At 50.1% G+C, this 19,488-nt stretch overlaps 1 protein-coding gene across 1 annotated transcript in view; it reads right to left on the reverse strand.

The window, feature by feature from the left end:
- Positions 1–19,488, reverse strand: part of Cpxm2 (carboxypeptidase X, M14 family member 2) — a 91,263-nt gene that overhangs the window by 66,646 nt on the left and 5,129 nt on the right. Inside the window, exons 2-3 of the mRNA XM_077105403.1 lie at positions 14,509–14,607; positions 2,609–2,718 (exon numbers count right to left, since the gene is read on the reverse strand). Of these exons, the coding sequence (XP_076961518.1) occupies positions 2,609–2,718; positions 14,509–14,607 (209 nt within the window). The remainder of the gene's footprint in view (positions 1–2,608; positions 2,719–14,508; positions 14,608–19,488) is intronic.

A 19,488-nucleotide genomic window follows, 5' to 3' on the forward strand; every position in this document is an offset into this window, starting at 1 on the left:
GTCTCAAGATGTTCTTGTGAGGGGACATCAGGGCAAAGAATCTACCACTGAAGAGAAAAATCCCCATAAAGACAAATGTGACTTCCATCCACCCTGACGGAGGGCAGGGGAGTGGGCTCTGCTGACTCACTCATGGTGGGGAGCCTGGTTGCTCCCTGCACTCTGTCTCCCATGGGTAAAGGACAAAGGAGAAGGTAAGATGGCCAGGAAGTGAGCACAGGACACATCCACCAGGGGACTGCTGCACAGCCCAGTGAGGCAGGCCATGAGCACTCTGTCCACGTCAGCCAGTTCTCTGGCCACATTCTCTGTGTGCTTCAGGGACTATTTTGGGGTACCTGGGGAGAGAGGAGCTGAAGACCAGGCCCCTCTCCTGGAGGATGGCTCAGATAACACCATAAAGAAACAGTCAGAGACGGGTACACACGTAGAGTCCGAGAGGGCTCGGGCACCCAGGGACTAACTGGGGGTTCTTCAAAGAACAGCCGGGAGCCACCAGGGGTGTTCAGCAGAGGAACGAGGCAACCCAGCAAATGCTTCAGAATTGTTGTCCCTGCTCAATCAACCCTGTGGACGCTCAGGAGGCTCATTTTTCTGATGAGGCAACTGAGGCTCAGAGACATGAGGTGATCATTCCAAGACAAGCTCAAACATAGCATGTCTGACCCCGCACTCTTGCTGCCATGCTCTGCCCGTCCAGCCTGCTGGTGGACAGTCCTTCCAGGTCAGCACCCCACCTTCTCACTCCAGGCCCTACAAGTTTAGGGTCAACAGGGCCTTGCCATTGATGGCAGACAGCATGAATAAATATGGGCTCTTTTACTTAAAGAATAACTTCATTTGTAGAGAAAGCATCGAAGGCATCAGATGAGCCCCCCTTGTCGATGCACAAAACAGCCCCACGCTCCCATGTGGATCTAACCCCTTGGGTCTGACTCTGGTTCCCTTTTGGAGGCATCCCAGGTGCCTGGGACACTCAGGGATCGACAGCAGGAACTTCTGGTCAAACTCCTTTCAGAGTTCCTGTGTAAAATACAGGAGTTTTTTTTTGTTGTTGTTTTTATTCTCATTTTATTTTATTTTTTTCTGTAGTTTCCAGTTGTATATAACCAAATGTTTCTTCACAGTTTTTTTTTTCTTTAAAAAGAGTATTTCTAAACCAATCTGGATGGGCTCAAGTCTTAGAAAACCCTGAGCCCCTGCACTCCCTGGGAAGGGGCCTCTGGCACAGCACACTTACAATGACCGCAGGGGTCCACACTGTCACTTAGAAGCCACTAGCCTGAGTGTAGCACGGATGGAAGGACCTGAGCAAGATGGCACTTGTGCATAAGGCTTTGGAACCTGCATAGTTACAGAGCGGACGGGGAAAGAGAAATGAAATGTGGAACAGGAGAGAGCAACACAGGGCAGGACAGATCAGACGCTTCATTGAGAAGAACTGACCAGCAGGAGCCAGGGTCGGGGAACGGCACCCGAGAGAGGTGGGCAAAATCGTGTCCCCCAAGAGACCCATGTCCCATGCACATGTCAGGCTACATGGCAAGGAGGGATGGAGACTACAGATGGGATCTGGGTTGCAGAAGGGGAGGGAGAAGGTCCTGGGGCATCTGGGCAGGCCCAGCATAATCGACAGGGTCCTCAAAAGTGAAATCGAAGAGAGAAGCAGAGAGACAGCTGCTCCCAAGGACTCGGCCCGCCCTGCAGGCTCCCAAGAAAGAAAGGCCGCAAGCCAGGAGCAGGTCGGCCTCGGGGTGCTGGGACAGGGAAGGAAACACCTGCTCCGGAGCCTCCAGAAGGAACCAGCCCACCCACACCTTGACCTCACCCAGTGAGACCTCCAACCGCCACATGGTGAGGGAATACATGGGGCTGACTTAAGAGGCCACAGGAGTTGTTGGAGCAGGGACAGCAGGGATCAGCGGGGATTTCTACTGTGAGAGGTAAAGGGGTTCCAGGCAGAGAAACCCACCTGAGGAAAGGTGTGGAGTCAAGAACCATGTGGTGCGTGGAGTGTGTGGGGCCATCCCTTGAGAGGGACACTTGACAGTATGGAGGGCCAAGGTCACAGTGGCCCTGGAGCCTCAGGGAAGAAAGAAAGGCCGGATGCACCCAGCCCCAGGAAGCACTAAGGATTCGACCTCGGGGGACCTTTGAGGTCACTGAGCAGCCTGGAGGAGGTGGGCACAGTGGAGATGAGAAGAGATAGAGATTGGCAGGGAGCCAAGGAGCAGCAGTGCCACCACCTCTCTGTCCCACGCCTCAGCCACAAGCAGGCCCCTAGGCCTGTCTCGCTTTGCTCCAGCTCCTCCCAGACAGAGGGCCTGTGGAGGGACAAGCTCAAGAGGGAGGCAGACCTACCTGGTCTAGGTGCCAGGGACCTTACTTCTACCAAAGGCCATCTTTGAAGAAGACACGCCCTCTCTGCACCTCAGCGTGCTCTCTGCACAGTGAGATTTACGCAGCGATGCCGCATTTGTCGTGAGAGCCCGGACCAACAGATTTGAAATGCCATGCATGGCGTCCAACCCGAGCTCAGTGAACCCTGGCTGCATCTGTGACTGGAGCCATCGGAGTGGCAAGCAGAGTGCACCAGAAGGGCTGGTACCTGGATGTTGAGTCTCCCTCGATGCGCTCCCAGCCCGTAGCGCTTCACCGTGGAGGCGTGGAGCTGGAAGTCTGTGATCTTTAGGGTCTCCAGACCAAGAGGCGGGCAACCTGGAAGAGCAAGGCGCATTATAAACAAGGCCAGCTGCTGCAAGAAACCTTCCTGGTTTTCTAAAGGTGGTCATGTGCTTTTCCTTTCCCTCTGAGGACTGGCCTCCGGCACACGTGTTTCTAGACAGATAGGGTCCCCGTGACTGTCAGTGCTCTCGTCTCTTGCCGCCACCTGCTTTCTGGTGCTTCAGCCCTGGTATTCCTTCTCTGTAGCTGTCCCTGCTGCTGTCTGAGCCTGTTCCCGATTAAGGGCCCTTCCACAAGGTGACTCAGTCAGGCAGCAGCATTGGGTAACAATTTCAGAAGGATCCCATGGTTGAGCTCTGCAAATTAATCAGAAGTTGTTGATTTTGCTTCAGTAACTCTGGCCTCCGCATTGTGCATGCTAATGAAGAGGACGCCAAAATAGAAAGACTCTATTGTTGTCTGTTCTGACAACTTTGAAAACAGCTACTAGTTCACTTTGCCCCTGGAATAAAACGCCAGTGCTTAGGCAGACCCTGGGGATCGGCCAAGTTCAGCCCATCATCCCTACACATGGGAGTACTAACAGCAGCCGGGGCTGAGCCACAGGCCTCCCCCATCGGAGCTGTCATTCTTACCTACAGAGCACTGGGTGGCCGTCATCTTGCCAGGCTCTCCAGCCCCCTGAGACCAGCAGGTCTTTTCCAATGGGACTCCTCCTGGATGTACAGAAGCCCCACATCCCCTGGGCCGCCCTGAGATCCAGGGCACTTCCTGCCCAGTCGTGACCCACACCACTGCTTGCACCTGGTGTGCTCACCTGCAGACCTGCCACTGTGCTGGAATCCAAGTCTCCGGTGGCACCTCCACCTTAGCACCTGACTTGGAGAAGCCCACAAAACTCCCAAGTAGGAGTGAACCAACCCATCCCTACCAGAAGTTAGACAGCTCCAAACGTAATGGGGTAAATGCAAATAGTCATGTGGGTCACCACTGAGAAGCTGTCCCAGGATCCCAGGGCCCCCAGGAGATGTGGGGCACCTGAACATCCCGGATGACTCCCCTCAGGGAAAAGCCTGCTGGTCCCAGGGGGCTGCAGGACTGGCAAGCGGACAGCCAGCAGGCCTTCTGTGGGCACTTGCCGGCCAGGACCCAAGACACCACCAGGCCTTCCTTGAGTTCTCAGAAAAGGAATCCAAGGCCCTGAGAGCTGAGGCTGGTCACCAGAGACAAGCCTGCTGGCCTCAGAGCTCCGGCTGACACATGATGCCACTCAGCTCCCTGGCCCTGCCGACACCCACTGGGAGGAGGCTTCCTGGACCAGGAACTGTTCATTTGCCATCTGCACTGTGTGTGGGAGGCAGAGGGACAGGGTCCTGCCATGATGAGGAGCAGGAGCCCGCAGGTGAGGTGTGGCTGTCCACCTACTGGGCACTGCAAGAGGACAGGGAAGCTTCCGGTGAGCACTGGTGCTCTAAAGAGGTTCTCTGAAAGTATCCTGCAGCAAGGGGGGATGGAATGGGGGAGATTGAGTCGGGCAACACGTGAATGGGGGTCCTGCAATGTGCCTGGGGAGAGGCATATAGGAAGTGAAGGGGCCACGGGATGGGGCCACACAGCAAATGGGAGCCATGCAGTGAGCCAGAGAGAGGCCGTGCAATAAGGGATGACCAGGCAGCAAGTACCCAGAACCACCAGAGGCTGATATGCACTACCAGGAGGGGCACAAACTTCAGGTGAGAGCTGGTGGGAGGAAGTGGGTCTCTGGAGGCATGTCCTTGGGGATTACGTCTGACCCCTGATTCTTCCTCCCTCTTTGCTTCCAAGCAGCCAGGAGGAAAGCCTCCTCCACACACCCTCCCACCCAGATGCCCTGCCTTGCCTCAGGCCCAGACACAGCAAAGCCAAAGATGGGCTGCACTCTGGACCCCAGGCCCCAGACACAGTGGGGGACAGCTGCTAACAGCACAGCTGCAAAGCCTGCTTCTCTGGAGCAAGAGCAGCCTCGCCAAATCCACAGCAAGGATGAACGGCTCCAAGGACACCTCCATGTCTCAGAACCAGAAATCCCGGAGGACAGGGGAGACCAACGGCATCCCCAGCTGGTCCTCCTGTGACTCCTGGAGAGGACCAAGTGCAGTCATCAAACCAACAAGACTCCTCGTTGGCAGTTCCTGCATCGAAGGCTTGAAAACAAATGAATTGGAATCTGGGCTCCATTACCAACCAACTACCAGTCCACAATCAAGACAATTAAGGGCATTTTAGACATACGAGTACTCGGAAAATGACCCTCCCATCATAAGCATAGACCTTCCTGAGATAGTGTGCTGGGATAACGTGCCAGAGACAAGCAGATAAACCCTGGGGACAGCAAGAAGTGAGGACCCTGCCAGCCAAAGGACTCCCAACACAACACAGAGTTGGAACAAGAACTTAGAATTCCTTTAGTTTAAATTCTCAAAGAAACATCTGTCCTTGGCCAAGGACGTGCCAATCACAACACTGCCTTTCAACAAGGAGGCCTTTCCTTCAACCTCCAGGACACAAAGCGGAGGAAGACAGGTGCATTAATGATCAAGCAGAATGAAGGAGGAAAAAAGGGGTTTCAAGGCAATTTAAACATCTATAAGCAGAAAGCAAAAGACAAATCTTGGATGAACTATAACGTATTTCTATTATTATGTCAAGCCATGAGAGAATTATTGTGCTTAAAGAATGATTGAAATAAATGGGAGTCTCATTCAGAGCAATTCAGCCCTTGTCAGTGTTCTGCTAAGCTCCCAGCCCGGCTGAGGGAGAGCCCCTTCCCTGGCACCAGGACCCGGCTCCCCAGCGGATCTGGGCCAGCAGTGCCACCCACTTCCTCAGGCAAGCTCCCCCACCATCTAGAAAAACAAGAAGTCATGTCTTTTACCATCAAATCACGTTTCCATTGCTTCTAGGAAGAAAAAGGCTCTAATCCTGAGAAGCATGTGGGTGAGCAGAAAGGTGTGAACAAACATTTCAGGAATATATTATTTAAGATCTGAGATGTGTCACAATTTGGAGAAAGGAGAGTGACAGTCATCAAGGATGAACATACTTTCTCTTAAAGCAAGTGGGGCTGTCTCCCAGCACCTCTGTTGAGTAGGGTGCCTGCCGTCTCCCAGCCCTGGGCTCTGTTCCTTGGGAGGTGAAGATGGGCCCCTGCCTCACCCCACCCTGTCCACCCCATGCTTCATTAGGTCTGTCCCTTGCTAGCACCCTCTGCACTGCAGATACTTTGCAGTGGTCCCTACTACCACCTAAATCACCCCATGGGTACATCAGCCCTTGAGCCAACTGGGTGTGTGCATCATCTTTAATACCAAAGAGGTCTTTGTGACCCATAAGCTACAGGGCACAGTCAGAACATGGCATGTGAGTCCTGAATCGGGGCCACCAGTCCCAACACTCCACTCCCAATATCCCAACTCTGCTAGGGTGTACACAGGTTGGAGGGAAAGCTGTTATATGAAGGTCGAGTCATAAGAAATAGCTGAAAGGGTAGTGATTTGGAGGCCATTAGGAATGTGCAAACAACCTCCAGGCCCTCTGGAAGTTTCTTCACTAATTCATAAGAATAAATCTTCATAATGACCATAAGACATGGGCATATCATTCCATTCCCCACAGGAACAAACGGAAACTCAGGGAGACTAAGCTGAGCTTAGCAGCTACTAAGTGTCTGAGTTAGAACCTGAAAATCAAGTGCAACGCGCATCCCATATAGCCTTAAGCCTCCTGTTTGACTTGAAAACTCCAAACTATACTACAAATGCTAATTGCTTGTTGTTGTTGGGTCACACCAGGAAAAGCGCACTGGAGCTGGGACAATTGTCACCAAATTGGCAGAGGGGAGCTCAGGGTCCTTGTCCTTGCGGCCTGCGGTGGCTGCCTGTTGGAAATGGAGCAAGGAATTTCTAGGGGCAAGGGACAGGCTCCTAGTTATAATTCCCAGCCCTCCTGAACTTTTTGCTTCCATTGTGGCCTATAAGTGGAATAGCTGTGATTTACGGAATGCCTTCCTTCCCCTTTCTGAACTTGACATTCCCTTTGACAAATGAGGCGCACGGAGGCAGCTTCCTGGTGCCTGGGATGTCCTTTGAGTGGCTTCTACCTGACAGACACCACTGACTCCAGCAGGGCACAGGCCTCTCAGGGTGTTGGGAAATCTCTGAGCTGGTCTTTGTTTTAATGTTAATGGAAACACAGGAATGTAAAAGGAAATTTTATCACCAGAAGGTGACTTAGGAAAAGTCCTCAAGATGTTGGGGGAGGCAAGAAATACTTAAATAAAGAAAAAAGCACTAATCATAAAACCTTTATGATTTTTTAAATTTAAAATTCACATTTTAAATTTAAGAACATCTTTTATTTAAAAGACGCCATTGCTGGAGTGATAAGATAAGCCAAGGAGTGGGAGAAGATACTTGCAATGCACATATCCAACAGGAACTCATATCTGCAGCATTTTTAGGGAAAGCAAATAAACAGAAAACCCTCCTATAAATGAGTAAATGAGCAAAAGACCTGGATGAGTAGTCACAAAAGAAGTCAGCCTGATGGCAAGTCATCAAGAAAACGCCAATTAAGACCACTGTGGCATAGCAGTACACAGCTCCCAGTACACAGCTCCCAGTACAAATAAAATCTTAAAAACTGATAATGCCAAAGGTGAGCCTCCAAAGAAAAGAAGCAACTGGATTCTCACTCACTGCTGGTAGGAGTGTTAACTGGTCTAATCAATCAGAAAAAAATCTCTAGCAATACTAACTAAAGGTCATACTCACACCCTAGGACCCAGCAATTCCACTGAATGCATTCACACATGCACCTGAAGGCGGGCACAAGAATGACCCTGACCGCACCACGTGTAATAGCCCGACACTGAAAACAACCCCAATGTCCATCAATATGAAAATGAGTGACAAGCTCAGTCTTGCAAGAGAATACTGTAAATCAATGCACCACAGTAGGGCGAATCTCCAAAACACAAAGCTGAGCAAAAGGAGTCTGGTTCAAGAGTATATGATGAAAACCACCAAGTTCACCCAGGCAGGTCATCTCTAATTGTGGGGATCTCTGAGGAGAAGCTGGGGAGTGCCAAGCTGGGGCAGCGGGGGACCCCAGAGGTATTGCTGGTTCCTCCTCCTTCTAAGCCATAGTTTAATGGCTCATTCACACAGGGTGCAAGTGGAGTCTAGGACAATTCATTTCTATGACGATTCCATATGATTTCTATAATCTTCTGTATACATGTTACACTTCAACAAATTTTAAAAAGGCCTCAGCTTTTCCTAACTACAACACCATACTGATTACAGACTAAACCCGTTTTTCCAATTCAGAAGGCATAAAAGAGAATTATGTTGAATGTAAAAAAAAAAAGGCTATTTCAAAAGTTACATACTTATGATTCCATATATCTAATTGTCTAAGAACAAAAAATAATTATAGAGAAGAAAACAGATAAGTGGTTGCAGGAGTTAGGAACAGGGTGAGGGACATGCGGCTACCAAGCAGCAGCACAAGGGTGCTTTGGTGGGACAGCGGTCTTTCCACGAGCCTGCACAGGACTGCACTCAGGCACACCGGCACACGCACAGCTGATGAAGTCAGATCATGCTCCATGGCTTGTACCAACGCCAATGTCTCAATTGTGTTATTGTACCACAGTTGTGCAAAATGTCAGTGCTAAAGGGGGAGAGTGAAGGCTGTACGCGATTCTTCTCCCCAAAATCTTTTTGCAACTTCCCGTGGTTCTGTAATTACTTCAGGAGGACAAAAAGTTGCATTTTTTAAAGAGAATTTAAAAGGAAAAACTCTCTTACACTATGTTCAAGATTATTTAATATATCTCATAAAACCACTGGTTGTTCACAGACTTTGGGGAATTCTCATTTAAAATTTTGCAACCTCCCCCAAACTTGCCCAAAAACACATGAAAAAATAAAATAGGAAAGTCTCCCGACAGGGCTTCAACCTAATGCCAGATGTGGACTAACAATCACCACGTGTGAGTCAGATGGAGACGGTTAGGGGAAAATAGGGCTTCCCAAGGAGGGGGCAAAAAACCTTTCATCCCTCTCTTGCTATGAGTGCCTCCAGCAAATCCAGGGTCTGCAGCAACTAGAAAATTAGACGCTGTCTATAAAAGCCCACATGTGGCTTTCTGGAATGGCCAGGAGCTTACCTCTCCATCCAAGGAACTTTCTAGAACTATCCGTCTGATTCAGAAATTCTCAGAAAACAGCTGGACAGAAAGTAGGGGGAAGGCAGTGCCCACAAGAGGAGACAAGAAGAACACTGTCCCCAAAACACAGGTGATTACAGATCTTCCCAGTGTTTAAGGGCTCACAGTGGGAAACCAACTTTGGCCTCTCAGAAGAAAACCAGCGGCAAGATAAAAGGCTGCTAGAAACCAGGGTCAGTGCTGTCGGGGGACTGGGTGGGGGGACGACCTGGGCGACATCTGTACCTCTGAGAAAAGCCTTAGACTGCCCCCCAATGGAAGAAATCGGAGTAGATCTTGCCGCATTCAAAGACGAGTAAAGACAAACACAAAAGTGCAGTCGTGGGCAATAAAAATGTCTCAAAAGAAGATGAAAAGGGTACACCATCCAAAGGACACAGAGAAATAATGCAGCTTTGAGAGTGGTTTGGTGTAATAGCCGGAAAATACTTTTCTCAGAAATTATTCCTCTTAACTATTGCCCAAGAGACTCAACCTTTACTTAACAACATCAACAAAAAAAATGATATGATAAAGTTAAGAAATGAAAATATATTATAGGTTTTTAAATATTTAAAATAAGGACACATGTGAAGAAAACTAAATATTTAAAGGCAGAAATTAATCCAAAAGGAAAAAGCTATTCTTTCTAAAGTGGGATCTTGACCAATGCAGCAAAGAAAAATAAATAAAAGATTTAAGGAATGGAAAGAAAAACCAAAATTGTCATTATTTAGTACATCTTACAATTTTGCACCCAAATCCAAAATAATGTATTTTTATAAATAATAACAGTTTAGTAAGGTTGCTGGATATAAAATCAACATACAAAAATCAACTATATGTCTGTATCCTAGCAATAAAGAGTTGGAAAGTTAAAATTAAAAGCATCACAAAAATAGCAAGTATCTAGGAATAAATCTATTAAAAATGCACATGACCTATAGAAAAAAAAATTATGAGCAATAGGAAAGAAGATATAACAACTGAGGAGATATACCATGTTCATGGATTAGAAGATTCAATGTTATAAATATGTTTATTCTCTCCAAATTGATTTGTAAAATTAATGAAAATTTAACCAAAATTCCAAGAGTTTTTGTAGGATTTGACTAGATAACATAAATGTATGCTTGTGTGGTTCTACATACATGTGCACACAGTGGGTCAAGAATAACTAAAAGAAGGAAGAGAGGGGAGAAGAACAAGTAGAGGAGGAGGAGGAGGAGGAGGGAGGAGGAGAAAAACTACCAGATATAAAGATCTGTTAGAAAATTAGAGTAATGTAGAGATTGGAGTGTTTCATGCATGGGTAGAACAATGAAGGAGTGATAAGTGGAGTAATGAGCCTGAAATCACTCATATGTAAGTGGACACTTGAAATCCAACAGACAGAGGCAGCACTGTAGAGCATCATCTTCCTGCTGGAGCACTCTCTGGTTCCACTCACGTTGCTCTACCTGCATACCAAAGATTATGTGGCTTATAAGCAACAGAAATTTGCTTCTCACAGTTATGGAGGCTGAAAAGTTCAAGATCAAGCCACCAGCAGACTCAGTGTCCAGGAAAGGCCTGTTTTCTGATTGACATGCAGCAGCCATTTTCTCCCTGCATTCACACTGGTGGAAGGAGCTAGGGCGCTTTGGGGGACTCTCTTTTATAGAGGCACTAATCCCACTCATGAGGACTTGCCCTTCATGACTTAATTACCTCCCCCAAACCCACTTTGAAACACCTAGATTCCCTAGAGAACAAACTCTTCTCGGGCCACCCATGTGTGCTACCAAGACATCAGAGCTCTGTCTCCTGTACCCCTGCCTGGACAAACACCCAAGTCTTTGTCCTGAACACTGAAGTGTTAGTTCTGGCACACTGCATGTGCCCACTAAACAGGTGTGCCATTCTTTCCAAGTGCTACTACCAATAGTGAGTGCACCCCATGACAGGTCTGTAGGAGCCCTGCACTTGAGCATTCATACTCTCTCAGAATCAAAGAGCCACGCATAGGAATCACTATGAGACAATGAGAAAAAGGCACAGGAGTGTGAAAGAGAGGTGTGCCAGGGAGGTTCTCTGGAGGCAGCACTTGCCAAACACTCATTCTGAGGCAGGGCTAGCAAACCACATCCTCAGGAGAGCCAGATAGGGTCTACCACCAGCAGATTTTGCATGACCCATAAGAATGAATTTTATATTTTTAAGGGTTACATTTTAGGTGGTTATATAAGTTCTTACATAATGTCCTCAGTTTTGCCTCTTAACCAATAACATATTTACAATTTGATATTTTATAAAACTTTTCTGAACTCTCTTCCAAGGAATACAAAAAAAAATCCCAAGTTAGCAATCAAAATCAGCAAACTTTGCTAAGATCTTAGCGTGTCCTACATGTGCTACACTCAGCAGACACCGTATAATCTTCACAGGATGCCACTAAAGAAGATGTTATCTCCACTTTACAGAGGCAGAAACTGAGCCATAGCAAAGTTAATAACTTATCCAGAGTCTCACAGCCAAGAAGCATATTACCCAATCCCAAAAGCTGTCCTCTCAACCACCTGCTCAGCCACTGGTCCAAGTCCCTAGAGAAAGGATGTACAAGCAGAGGCTTAACCCACAGGACATCTGTGAGAAACACCCTTCCATCTGGCTGGAAAAAGGAAAGCAGAGGCCAGAAATGGGTCCAGCCATTGCCAAGTAGAAAATCATTTTGCAAGCTACACATGGTAAAAGGCATGGCATATGGTAATTTCACTACAACACTGTTTATAGTAGCAAAAGATTGGAAACAACATAAATGTCCATCACTGGATGATTAAATGATAAAAATATCCAATTGGTGAAACACTAAACAATCAAGGATATTCTTTATCTCTGTTGTAGTAGTCAGCTATTGCTGTGTAACAAACCATTAAAAATCTTAAAGGCACACAACAAGCATTTCTTTCTCAAGTGTGTTGTTGATCAGCTGGGCTCAGCACAATGGCTGTAATCTACAGGCTGGATCCACATCTGTTCCACTCCCTGCTCAGCCTCCTTGGACCAGTGACCTAAGTGCGTACATTTGGCAACCAGCAATACCTTTAAAGCCCTCAGCTCAGCATTGGCACATGGTCCCTTCTCCTCATTCTATTGGCCTAAAAAAGCCCATGGACCAGCCCAAAGTCAAGGGGCTTTCATCTTTTAAGAAGAGAACTGAGAAACTGCATGGCAAAGAGTGTGGATATAGAGAGATGAAGCAGACCAGTAAGTAACCAACCCTGTACCTCATTACAGAACAACATCTGGAATGCAGGTGGGGCCCTGATGCAAGAGCTGCTCCTTAGTCATAGCGACAGCCAGATTCCTGTTCTCTCCCATGACACTAGAGCTCCCCAAGGTGACGTCCCCACAACTGAGACAAGCCCTTCAATGCCATCCGCCCCACAACCCGATGTGGTTAAGATCTGCACTGGAAACTGCCTTGGACATGACATCATGGACGCCTGCCCTGCCCACCACCTTGAACTTGGTATACTGGCCATCTGCACTGTCCATCACCCTGAACTTGATGTAGTGGCCATCTGTACTGTCCACCATCCTGAACTTGATGTAGTGGCCATCTGCACTCCCCCAGCCTTCTGCCACATCTCCATCATCACCCATCACTCATCATCCTCCACATCCTCATCACGCCCCCAGCATGGCCTGAGGAGATGCAGAGAGGAGGTTGACGCTGTCCTGAGAATGCCCAGCTGTGCACCTGAGACCCTGTCATGCTCAGCACCACCCCACAGGTGCAGCTGCCTGACTCCAGGCCTGTCGCTAACCGCTGTGCCACCCCACACACCCCCCCCCAGAGCATTGTCACCCAGCTCTCTTCCACAGCTGCACATCAGGGACATCCAGCTGCTCGTCCCCTCCCAGGCTCTCCTCAATCTTATTTTTTTTAATTTTCAGACTAAAATCAGAGCCACGGTGGCCGCCTTTGAAGTGAGTGGTCCTATCCTAACGAAACCATGAGGCCAGGTCAGGAAAATCATCCCTAATGATCCAGGGGCAGGAGTGGGGGGTCACAAAAGGAGGCGACTTCAGACATCAGTACGAAAAGAGAAGGAGAAAATGGGCCTCCAAAAATCTTTCTCAAAATGTCTCCCCAAATTTTAATAACTTCAATTCTCAGCATGAAGAACTAAGAGCATTCAAACCAATCCCTCTGCTGAAACTACTAAACATCTGCACCAGATATATGTGAAAGCATTAGAATAAACAAGGTAGTGAAGAACAACCTGACCCAGCTCTTAACAGCGGCCAGAACCAGGGCACTACTAAGGCCGAGCTCAAAGCCACCTCAGCCCTGCAGCCTTTGTGAGCAAGCATTTTACCAACCTGTTTGGATGGAAGGACAGAAAGTCAGCACCCCAGGCTCACTCAGGCTGAGGCCATCACCACCCAGTTAGTTCAGACTCTGGGAGAAACCCAGAAACACACACAGCCCCCACGCCACACTGGATCCTCCACACAGCCTTTTGACAGCAGGGGTATAGAGCCACCCACCCACCTCAAGGCGGAATGGACTTTTTCTTTGGTAGGTGCCTGCAGAAGTCCATTTATTATTGACTTCTGTTTTTATTTTAGAATGTTCGTCCTACCCGTGATTTCTTTGCTGGTGGGTTCTTAGAAACACAGTTCCAAATCCCACATTGTGCCTGGGGGTACATGCAATTCCCTCTGTGACAGCTCACTGTGTGACACAGTTTATGGGTTCACATGGCAGATGAAAACGAGTCCTATCTGTGTGAGATGTTCTGCTTATTTTAAGCAGCAGTACTGCTAAGCAAACGTGTAGCGTCAGAGAACTTTGGGTTCAAATTTGTTTTGTCAACTGTAAACAGCATAACACAGTGTTGCATTCCTCATTTGCAAAATATGGATAACAACAATGATAATAACACCCTCAATGCTCAGGGTGCACTGGGAGACGTCAAATACTAGGCCAAGTACCTGGCAATTTACTTAAGTATTTAACAAACGCTGCTATTGCTAGTATCAGCAGAAAGGCGATATGGGATATGATAGTTCAAAACAATAAAGAGGCAATAATAGTAATGGGATAGTTAATAATAGTAAATACTCAGCTAGTGGATCAGAGCTTGGCCATGAGTCTCAAACTAACTCCTTGGAACATCCTGAGCTAAGTAGTTACAGGAGTGATATGTTCACATAGTGCAAGACGCCAGGCCGGCCCGCAGACTGTCAAAATAGAAGGCTTGATCTCTGATTCCAAGGGCCCCTGGGTCAGGTTGGGAGGTGAGAAGTGCACAACCAGGGCTGTGGGCAGCTAAGAGGTCCCACAAGAAAGGAAATGATGTCTTGGGGAAGGGGAAGAGGCGGGAGAGCACCAAGGGCCCCAGGAGAGTCAGAAATGACCTGCATGAACCGATCCGAAAATCAGGCTGGGAGCTGGGACGTGAGTGTCTTCACCACCGCGGTGGCTCCCCATGCTCAGGCTGCAGCAGCAGGGGCCTGTGCCTACCCTGCACAGCTCGGCTGACGGAGGGGGGGGGGGGCTCCCCAAGAGGCTCACTTACTTTCTCTGACAACGTCTCCAGGCGCGGGGACACTGTGGTCGTCACTGGCGGTCTTGTCCAGACTCTTGCTTCTTCTGCCTTTTCTGTTGCTGTTTTTCCCTAAAAAGAGAAAGATTCCTTTACTTCCACATGTCAGAGCTACCTGGGGTGTCAGAGCTCACCGTCCTCTCCTGCACGTCAGCCATCTGCAGCTCTGTGTCCCTGTCCCTAGAGACGGTGCCTTGGACTCTGGGGCATCTTGTAGGTAATGACACCGTGTTAAACGCACACCTGGTGAAAGCTACGCACCTGCACATTGTTATGATCATGAGACTGCAGAAGGCTCCTGCCCTCCCTGAGGCCCGGCCGTGCCACACACAGCTGCTGGAGCTGGAAGTGAAACCCTGGAGTTCTGACTCCAGCGTTTCCCCCACAGGGGGCTGCCCCCGCCTAAATCTCTCCAAGGCCCTGGCTTGGGAGCCTGCAGGTAATGATGCTGCCCATCTACTGGAAAGCCACCTCGCCGTGGCCCAAGAAGGCCGCCGGCTGCGCTCCTGCTTCTCCTTGCGCTGTGCTCCACTGACAGCCCCCGGCACCCTTCAGCTCATGCCTCCTCTCCCCAGAACTGGTGTGCTGCTCAGCCTCCCCGAGTGCCCTTCCCCTCACTCCTGAACTAGCTCGCTCCTGCCCCCCTGCAAGTCTCAGCATGGACTTGCCTCCTTAAGCGGGCTTTCCTGACCTCTCCGCCTAAATCCAGCCCTCCACTGATGGCTCTGATAGCCTCCAATGAGGGTCCAGTTGCTTCCAGGCAGAGTCTGATGTAGGAGTTTGGGTGCATTTAAGGAACCAAGGAAGAGAGGTAGGGAGAGAAGCAGGGGGAGGCCAGGCAAGTGGCCAAGCAAGGCTGTGGTCTCCTCGGCCTGAGACTGGCTTGGCTAGTCACCCAGGAGCTCTGGAGCCGAAGCCGCACACACAGTTGTCCCCATCTGAGACGAGGGGCTGCCTCTGACTGCAGACTGACATCTGGGAAGTGGGAGATGCAGCCTCCACCAGGATTTCTCCAGGAAGAGAGGAGCTGTGAGCAACCAAGGCCCAGGCCCCAGAGCCTAGGGAATAGTTTTGGGGAAATGACTGGGGGCTCCAGCAGCCTCCTCACAGCTCCACACACCTGTCCTGTGTGCATCATTACAGTGGCTCCGTGACGTGTCTACACAGAAGGCAGGGGCTGCACCTGGCTCTGCTCACTGTCTACTGCCAGAGACTGTGCATAACAACGGGATGAATGACTGGGTGGCCAAAAGGACAAAAGCCAAAGGAGGGCAGATCCACGAGGAGAGACACTCAAAGAATAAGAGTCTCTAAATTAAAGAGACTTTAAGCTGCAAGCGAAAATGTCAAAAACAGCTCGTGACTTGCACCAATTAATGAAGCTATTTCAGATTACTAGTCACCTGCTTCCCAAGAAAACCCTAGTTCTTCAAGAAATGGCAAGGAACATTGGGCCCAGCCCAGGGAAGTCCTCTTTTGTTGTATTCTTGGGTGATGCCCTCTGGGAATAGCTTTCATTTCTCATGTAAGTTGAAACAAAGTTACAAAACTGGGTGTCCCCTTCAGAGTCTAGAAGCCAAAAAAACTGACACTTCATAATGGCTGGAAGAGGACCGACTCAGAGACCTGGTCACATCAATACCTGCTCAGTGTCACCATTGCAGCGGTCCTGATTCTGTGGGTGGGAATGTCATGACCAGTGTCCACCACAGACAAGATGGCCACTTCCAAAAGAGCCTGATGAGCAGTGTGCCCAAAAGACCTTAGTTATTCAGGGAGATTGTAGCACAACTGTTGGTGACACTGAGCCTGGTGTGGGAGGGAGATCAGGGGTTCCACCAAAAAATAAAGGTTCACAAGATGTGACCAACATGTGGGAACAGGGTGCCCAGTGGTCGTGGCAAGTAGTACTGAAATCACAGTCGGGAGGGCCCAGCCACCTTCTCTGGGCCAGAGACCGCAGTGGTCAGGAGCACCATCATGGGAGCCTGGCTCCAGTGTGGGGCCCCGTCCCGTGTGCCCTGCATGGCCAGGGACCTGCCTTACTCATCCGGGCTCCTCTTCAGCAGAAGACACAGTACCACCACAGAGGAAGCTCCAGGGAGGAAACAAAGCCATGTGTGTGACCCGTGGTCACCCCCAAACAAAAGAAGGCTTCTATCTTTTCGTGGCCAGCGTCTTCCCTGAGCCCCACATGTCACAGTTGCTAAGAGCGAACCCGTGTGGCGCGACGGTCCACCAGGCATTCCTGCAGTGACTCCAGCCCTCGACCTTGGCAAAGACCCCCCAGGGGCAGAAAGCTTATTAAGAAGAGCATTTTGCAGATGGGGACACCAAGGCTCAGCAGGAGGAAGAGGTCTCCACAAGGTCACTGACGGAGCAGGAGGTGACGGAGCAGGAGACTGACTCCAAACCTGAGCCCTTCCCAGCTGGCTTGCAGGCTCCCTTCCACAGTCCCCGCCTCTCTGGAAGAAGAAGGGCAACATATGGTCTATACAGATGAAAGAAGAAATGGGGGGGGGAGTCTTCAGAGAAGGAGCCAGAATCAAATCAGCATCTCCATCTGGGCCGCGTGACAACACAGAATTCCTTAAAAGTAGCAAACTGAAGTGCCAGTGAGGGCCACATGTTCTATTCTGGTCTACAGTGACAAATATACTTCATCTGGCTTAATAGAAAACCATTCCCCTCTCTGCACAAGCAGCTTACAGTAGCAACCCCCAGGCACCGAAAACCCTTGGCTTTCTGCAGCTTTGCCATTCCCCAGGAAATTCCAGCCCCAGAGGGCACTGTGTCCCCTCTGGAGGAGGGACCTGGCTCAGGGCTCTGAGGACCCTGCCTGCTTCTCCTCAAGGAATGAACCCCCTTGAGGAGAAAAACCCCAGCAAGTGGGTCCTCGGGAGCACCCCAGAAATGTCGCCTTGAGGCCTCAGGCAGACAGTCATCGGGGGTCCCTTAGCCAGGGCCAGGGGGACTTGGCAGGTGCACACACACAGCCTCGAGGACAGTGGCTAGATGTTCCTGCTCCACGTGGCTGTGAGCAGGAAGGGGCGGCGTGCAGAGGGAACAGCCTCGGCCCCATCCTTTCTGAGGACGGGCAGCTCCCAGAGGAAACAAGGATCCCGGGGGATCGCGTGAATCCTGAGAGGCGGCTCAGTGGCTGAGGATGTGTTCCCTTCCAGTCACTGGTGACCTCTGTGGTCTGGCGGGGAGGGGACACTGGGGACATGGAAGCAACAGTGAAACTTCCCAAGTATGTTTTATCAGGACCAGACCAAACCCAGGCAATCGGGCAACCAAAGAGCCCCTCCCCCTCCTCTCGTCTGCTGTGTCTTCCCTGAGAACCAGGCTGGTTGGCTCCTGCCCCTAGGGTCCAGCCTGTCATGCAGAAGACCGTCTCCACCAGACCAAGGCATGAGGGACAGTGGGGTCAGCTGGGGCCACAGGGCCTTTGTGGCCACCACTCCCACCCTCTGTGCAGTCAGCAGTCCCTCCCTGACCCATAACCAGATGGAGTTACTTACTTTTCATTTAAGGAGGCTCCGTGCTACCAGCAGCAGGTAGGTGCAGGCAGGGCACGGGTGGGCACAGGTAGGCACTGTGCAGTACCTGCCTGTTTCAGTTTGGGTTCCGCCTGAACAGAGCTGGGGACAGGAAGGTCTGGAGAGCAGGACTGTGTCTGAGAGGTGATTTTAGGCAGCACAGTGAAAGGACAATACCAACAGCTCAGGGGTGTGGCTGGCAGGACCGCTGGGGCACAACCTGGCAAGGACTTGAGGAACAGGGGAGAGGTGCCTCTGAGCTGCCTTCCACTGAGCAGGCTGGACACAGACCATCCAACGTCACAGCTCCTCCAGAAGTGTGAGGGTATTATTGCCTCCACAGTGAGGAATCAAGGTTTGGAAATGTCACAAGCCCCCGTAGTGGCAGAGCCAGACGCCAATACCAGCTATGTGGATCCTGGGATCACTCCTCACATGGACCAGGTGTTCCAAATAAACATGCAACATCAGAGGTTCAAATTAAAATTGAAAGGTGTTCTATGCTGTGCCAACCATCCCATGATGCCCAGTGCATAGTCAGTTGGCTGCCAGCCAGGTGGGGACACCAGTCCTTTCCCAGAGCCAGCCAAAGAAACCATGATCACAGAGCCACAGCCACAGTGGCAGAGACCTGAGTGGGCCACAGGCGGCTGAACCTTCATTGCTGACAATGCCAAGCGGGTGCTCAGGGTCCCCACCCCCAGGGGACATCCAGATGATGCTCCATCTCAATCCAGGCTCCAAGGCCAGGCTTCCTGCATCCCAGCAGTGAAGGCACCAACCACCATGAAACCTGACAGCCACGGACCTTGAGGCGCACAGGGAAGCATGAGCCACAGCATGCAAGCCAGCTTCCCCGACTGTCACGAGCCATCCACGGGCTGTGTGTGGAGCTCTGTGCATTTGTGCATGCGAGGGGACTGGTCTGGCATTGCACACTGATTGGGCTGTGCCACACAAGTGCACCTTTCCTCTCCTTCTGCCTGTGATCCCACACAGCACCTGAGATGGGTGTGACTTGCCAAGATGTCAATCAATCTGCTGACCACAAGACAAAGCAAGACTCCACCTTTGAAACCCTACTCCCTGCCTTATTTGGTAAAGAACATTCCATCAAACTCCCCTGTGTGTTTCCCCCAAATAAAATAAAAAGAATCCGGTGCACTCTCTCTTTCCAGCGCTGCTCAGTGTGGAGCTGACCCTTGGGGTCGGAGAGCAGTCCCTCCCTCGATCTTAGAAACTCATGTTTGTGTGCTGCGTGCGTGGTTTCTTCACCGTTTTCTTAGTTATTGATACAGCCAGTTCCTCTAACCCCAGCTCATCTCATCAGCCCGGCCAGCTGGCGAAGGGTCCCCCCACCCTTTATTATCCAAGCCTAAGCCCTTATTTCTGGAACCATGGGCATAGGCAG

The sequence above is a fragment of the Callospermophilus lateralis genome, chromosome 15, assembly GCF_048772815.1.
Source record: "Callospermophilus lateralis isolate mCalLat2 chromosome 15, mCalLat2.hap1, whole genome shotgun sequence".
Lineage (NCBI taxonomy): Eukaryota > Metazoa > Chordata > Mammalia > Rodentia > Sciuridae > Callospermophilus > Callospermophilus lateralis.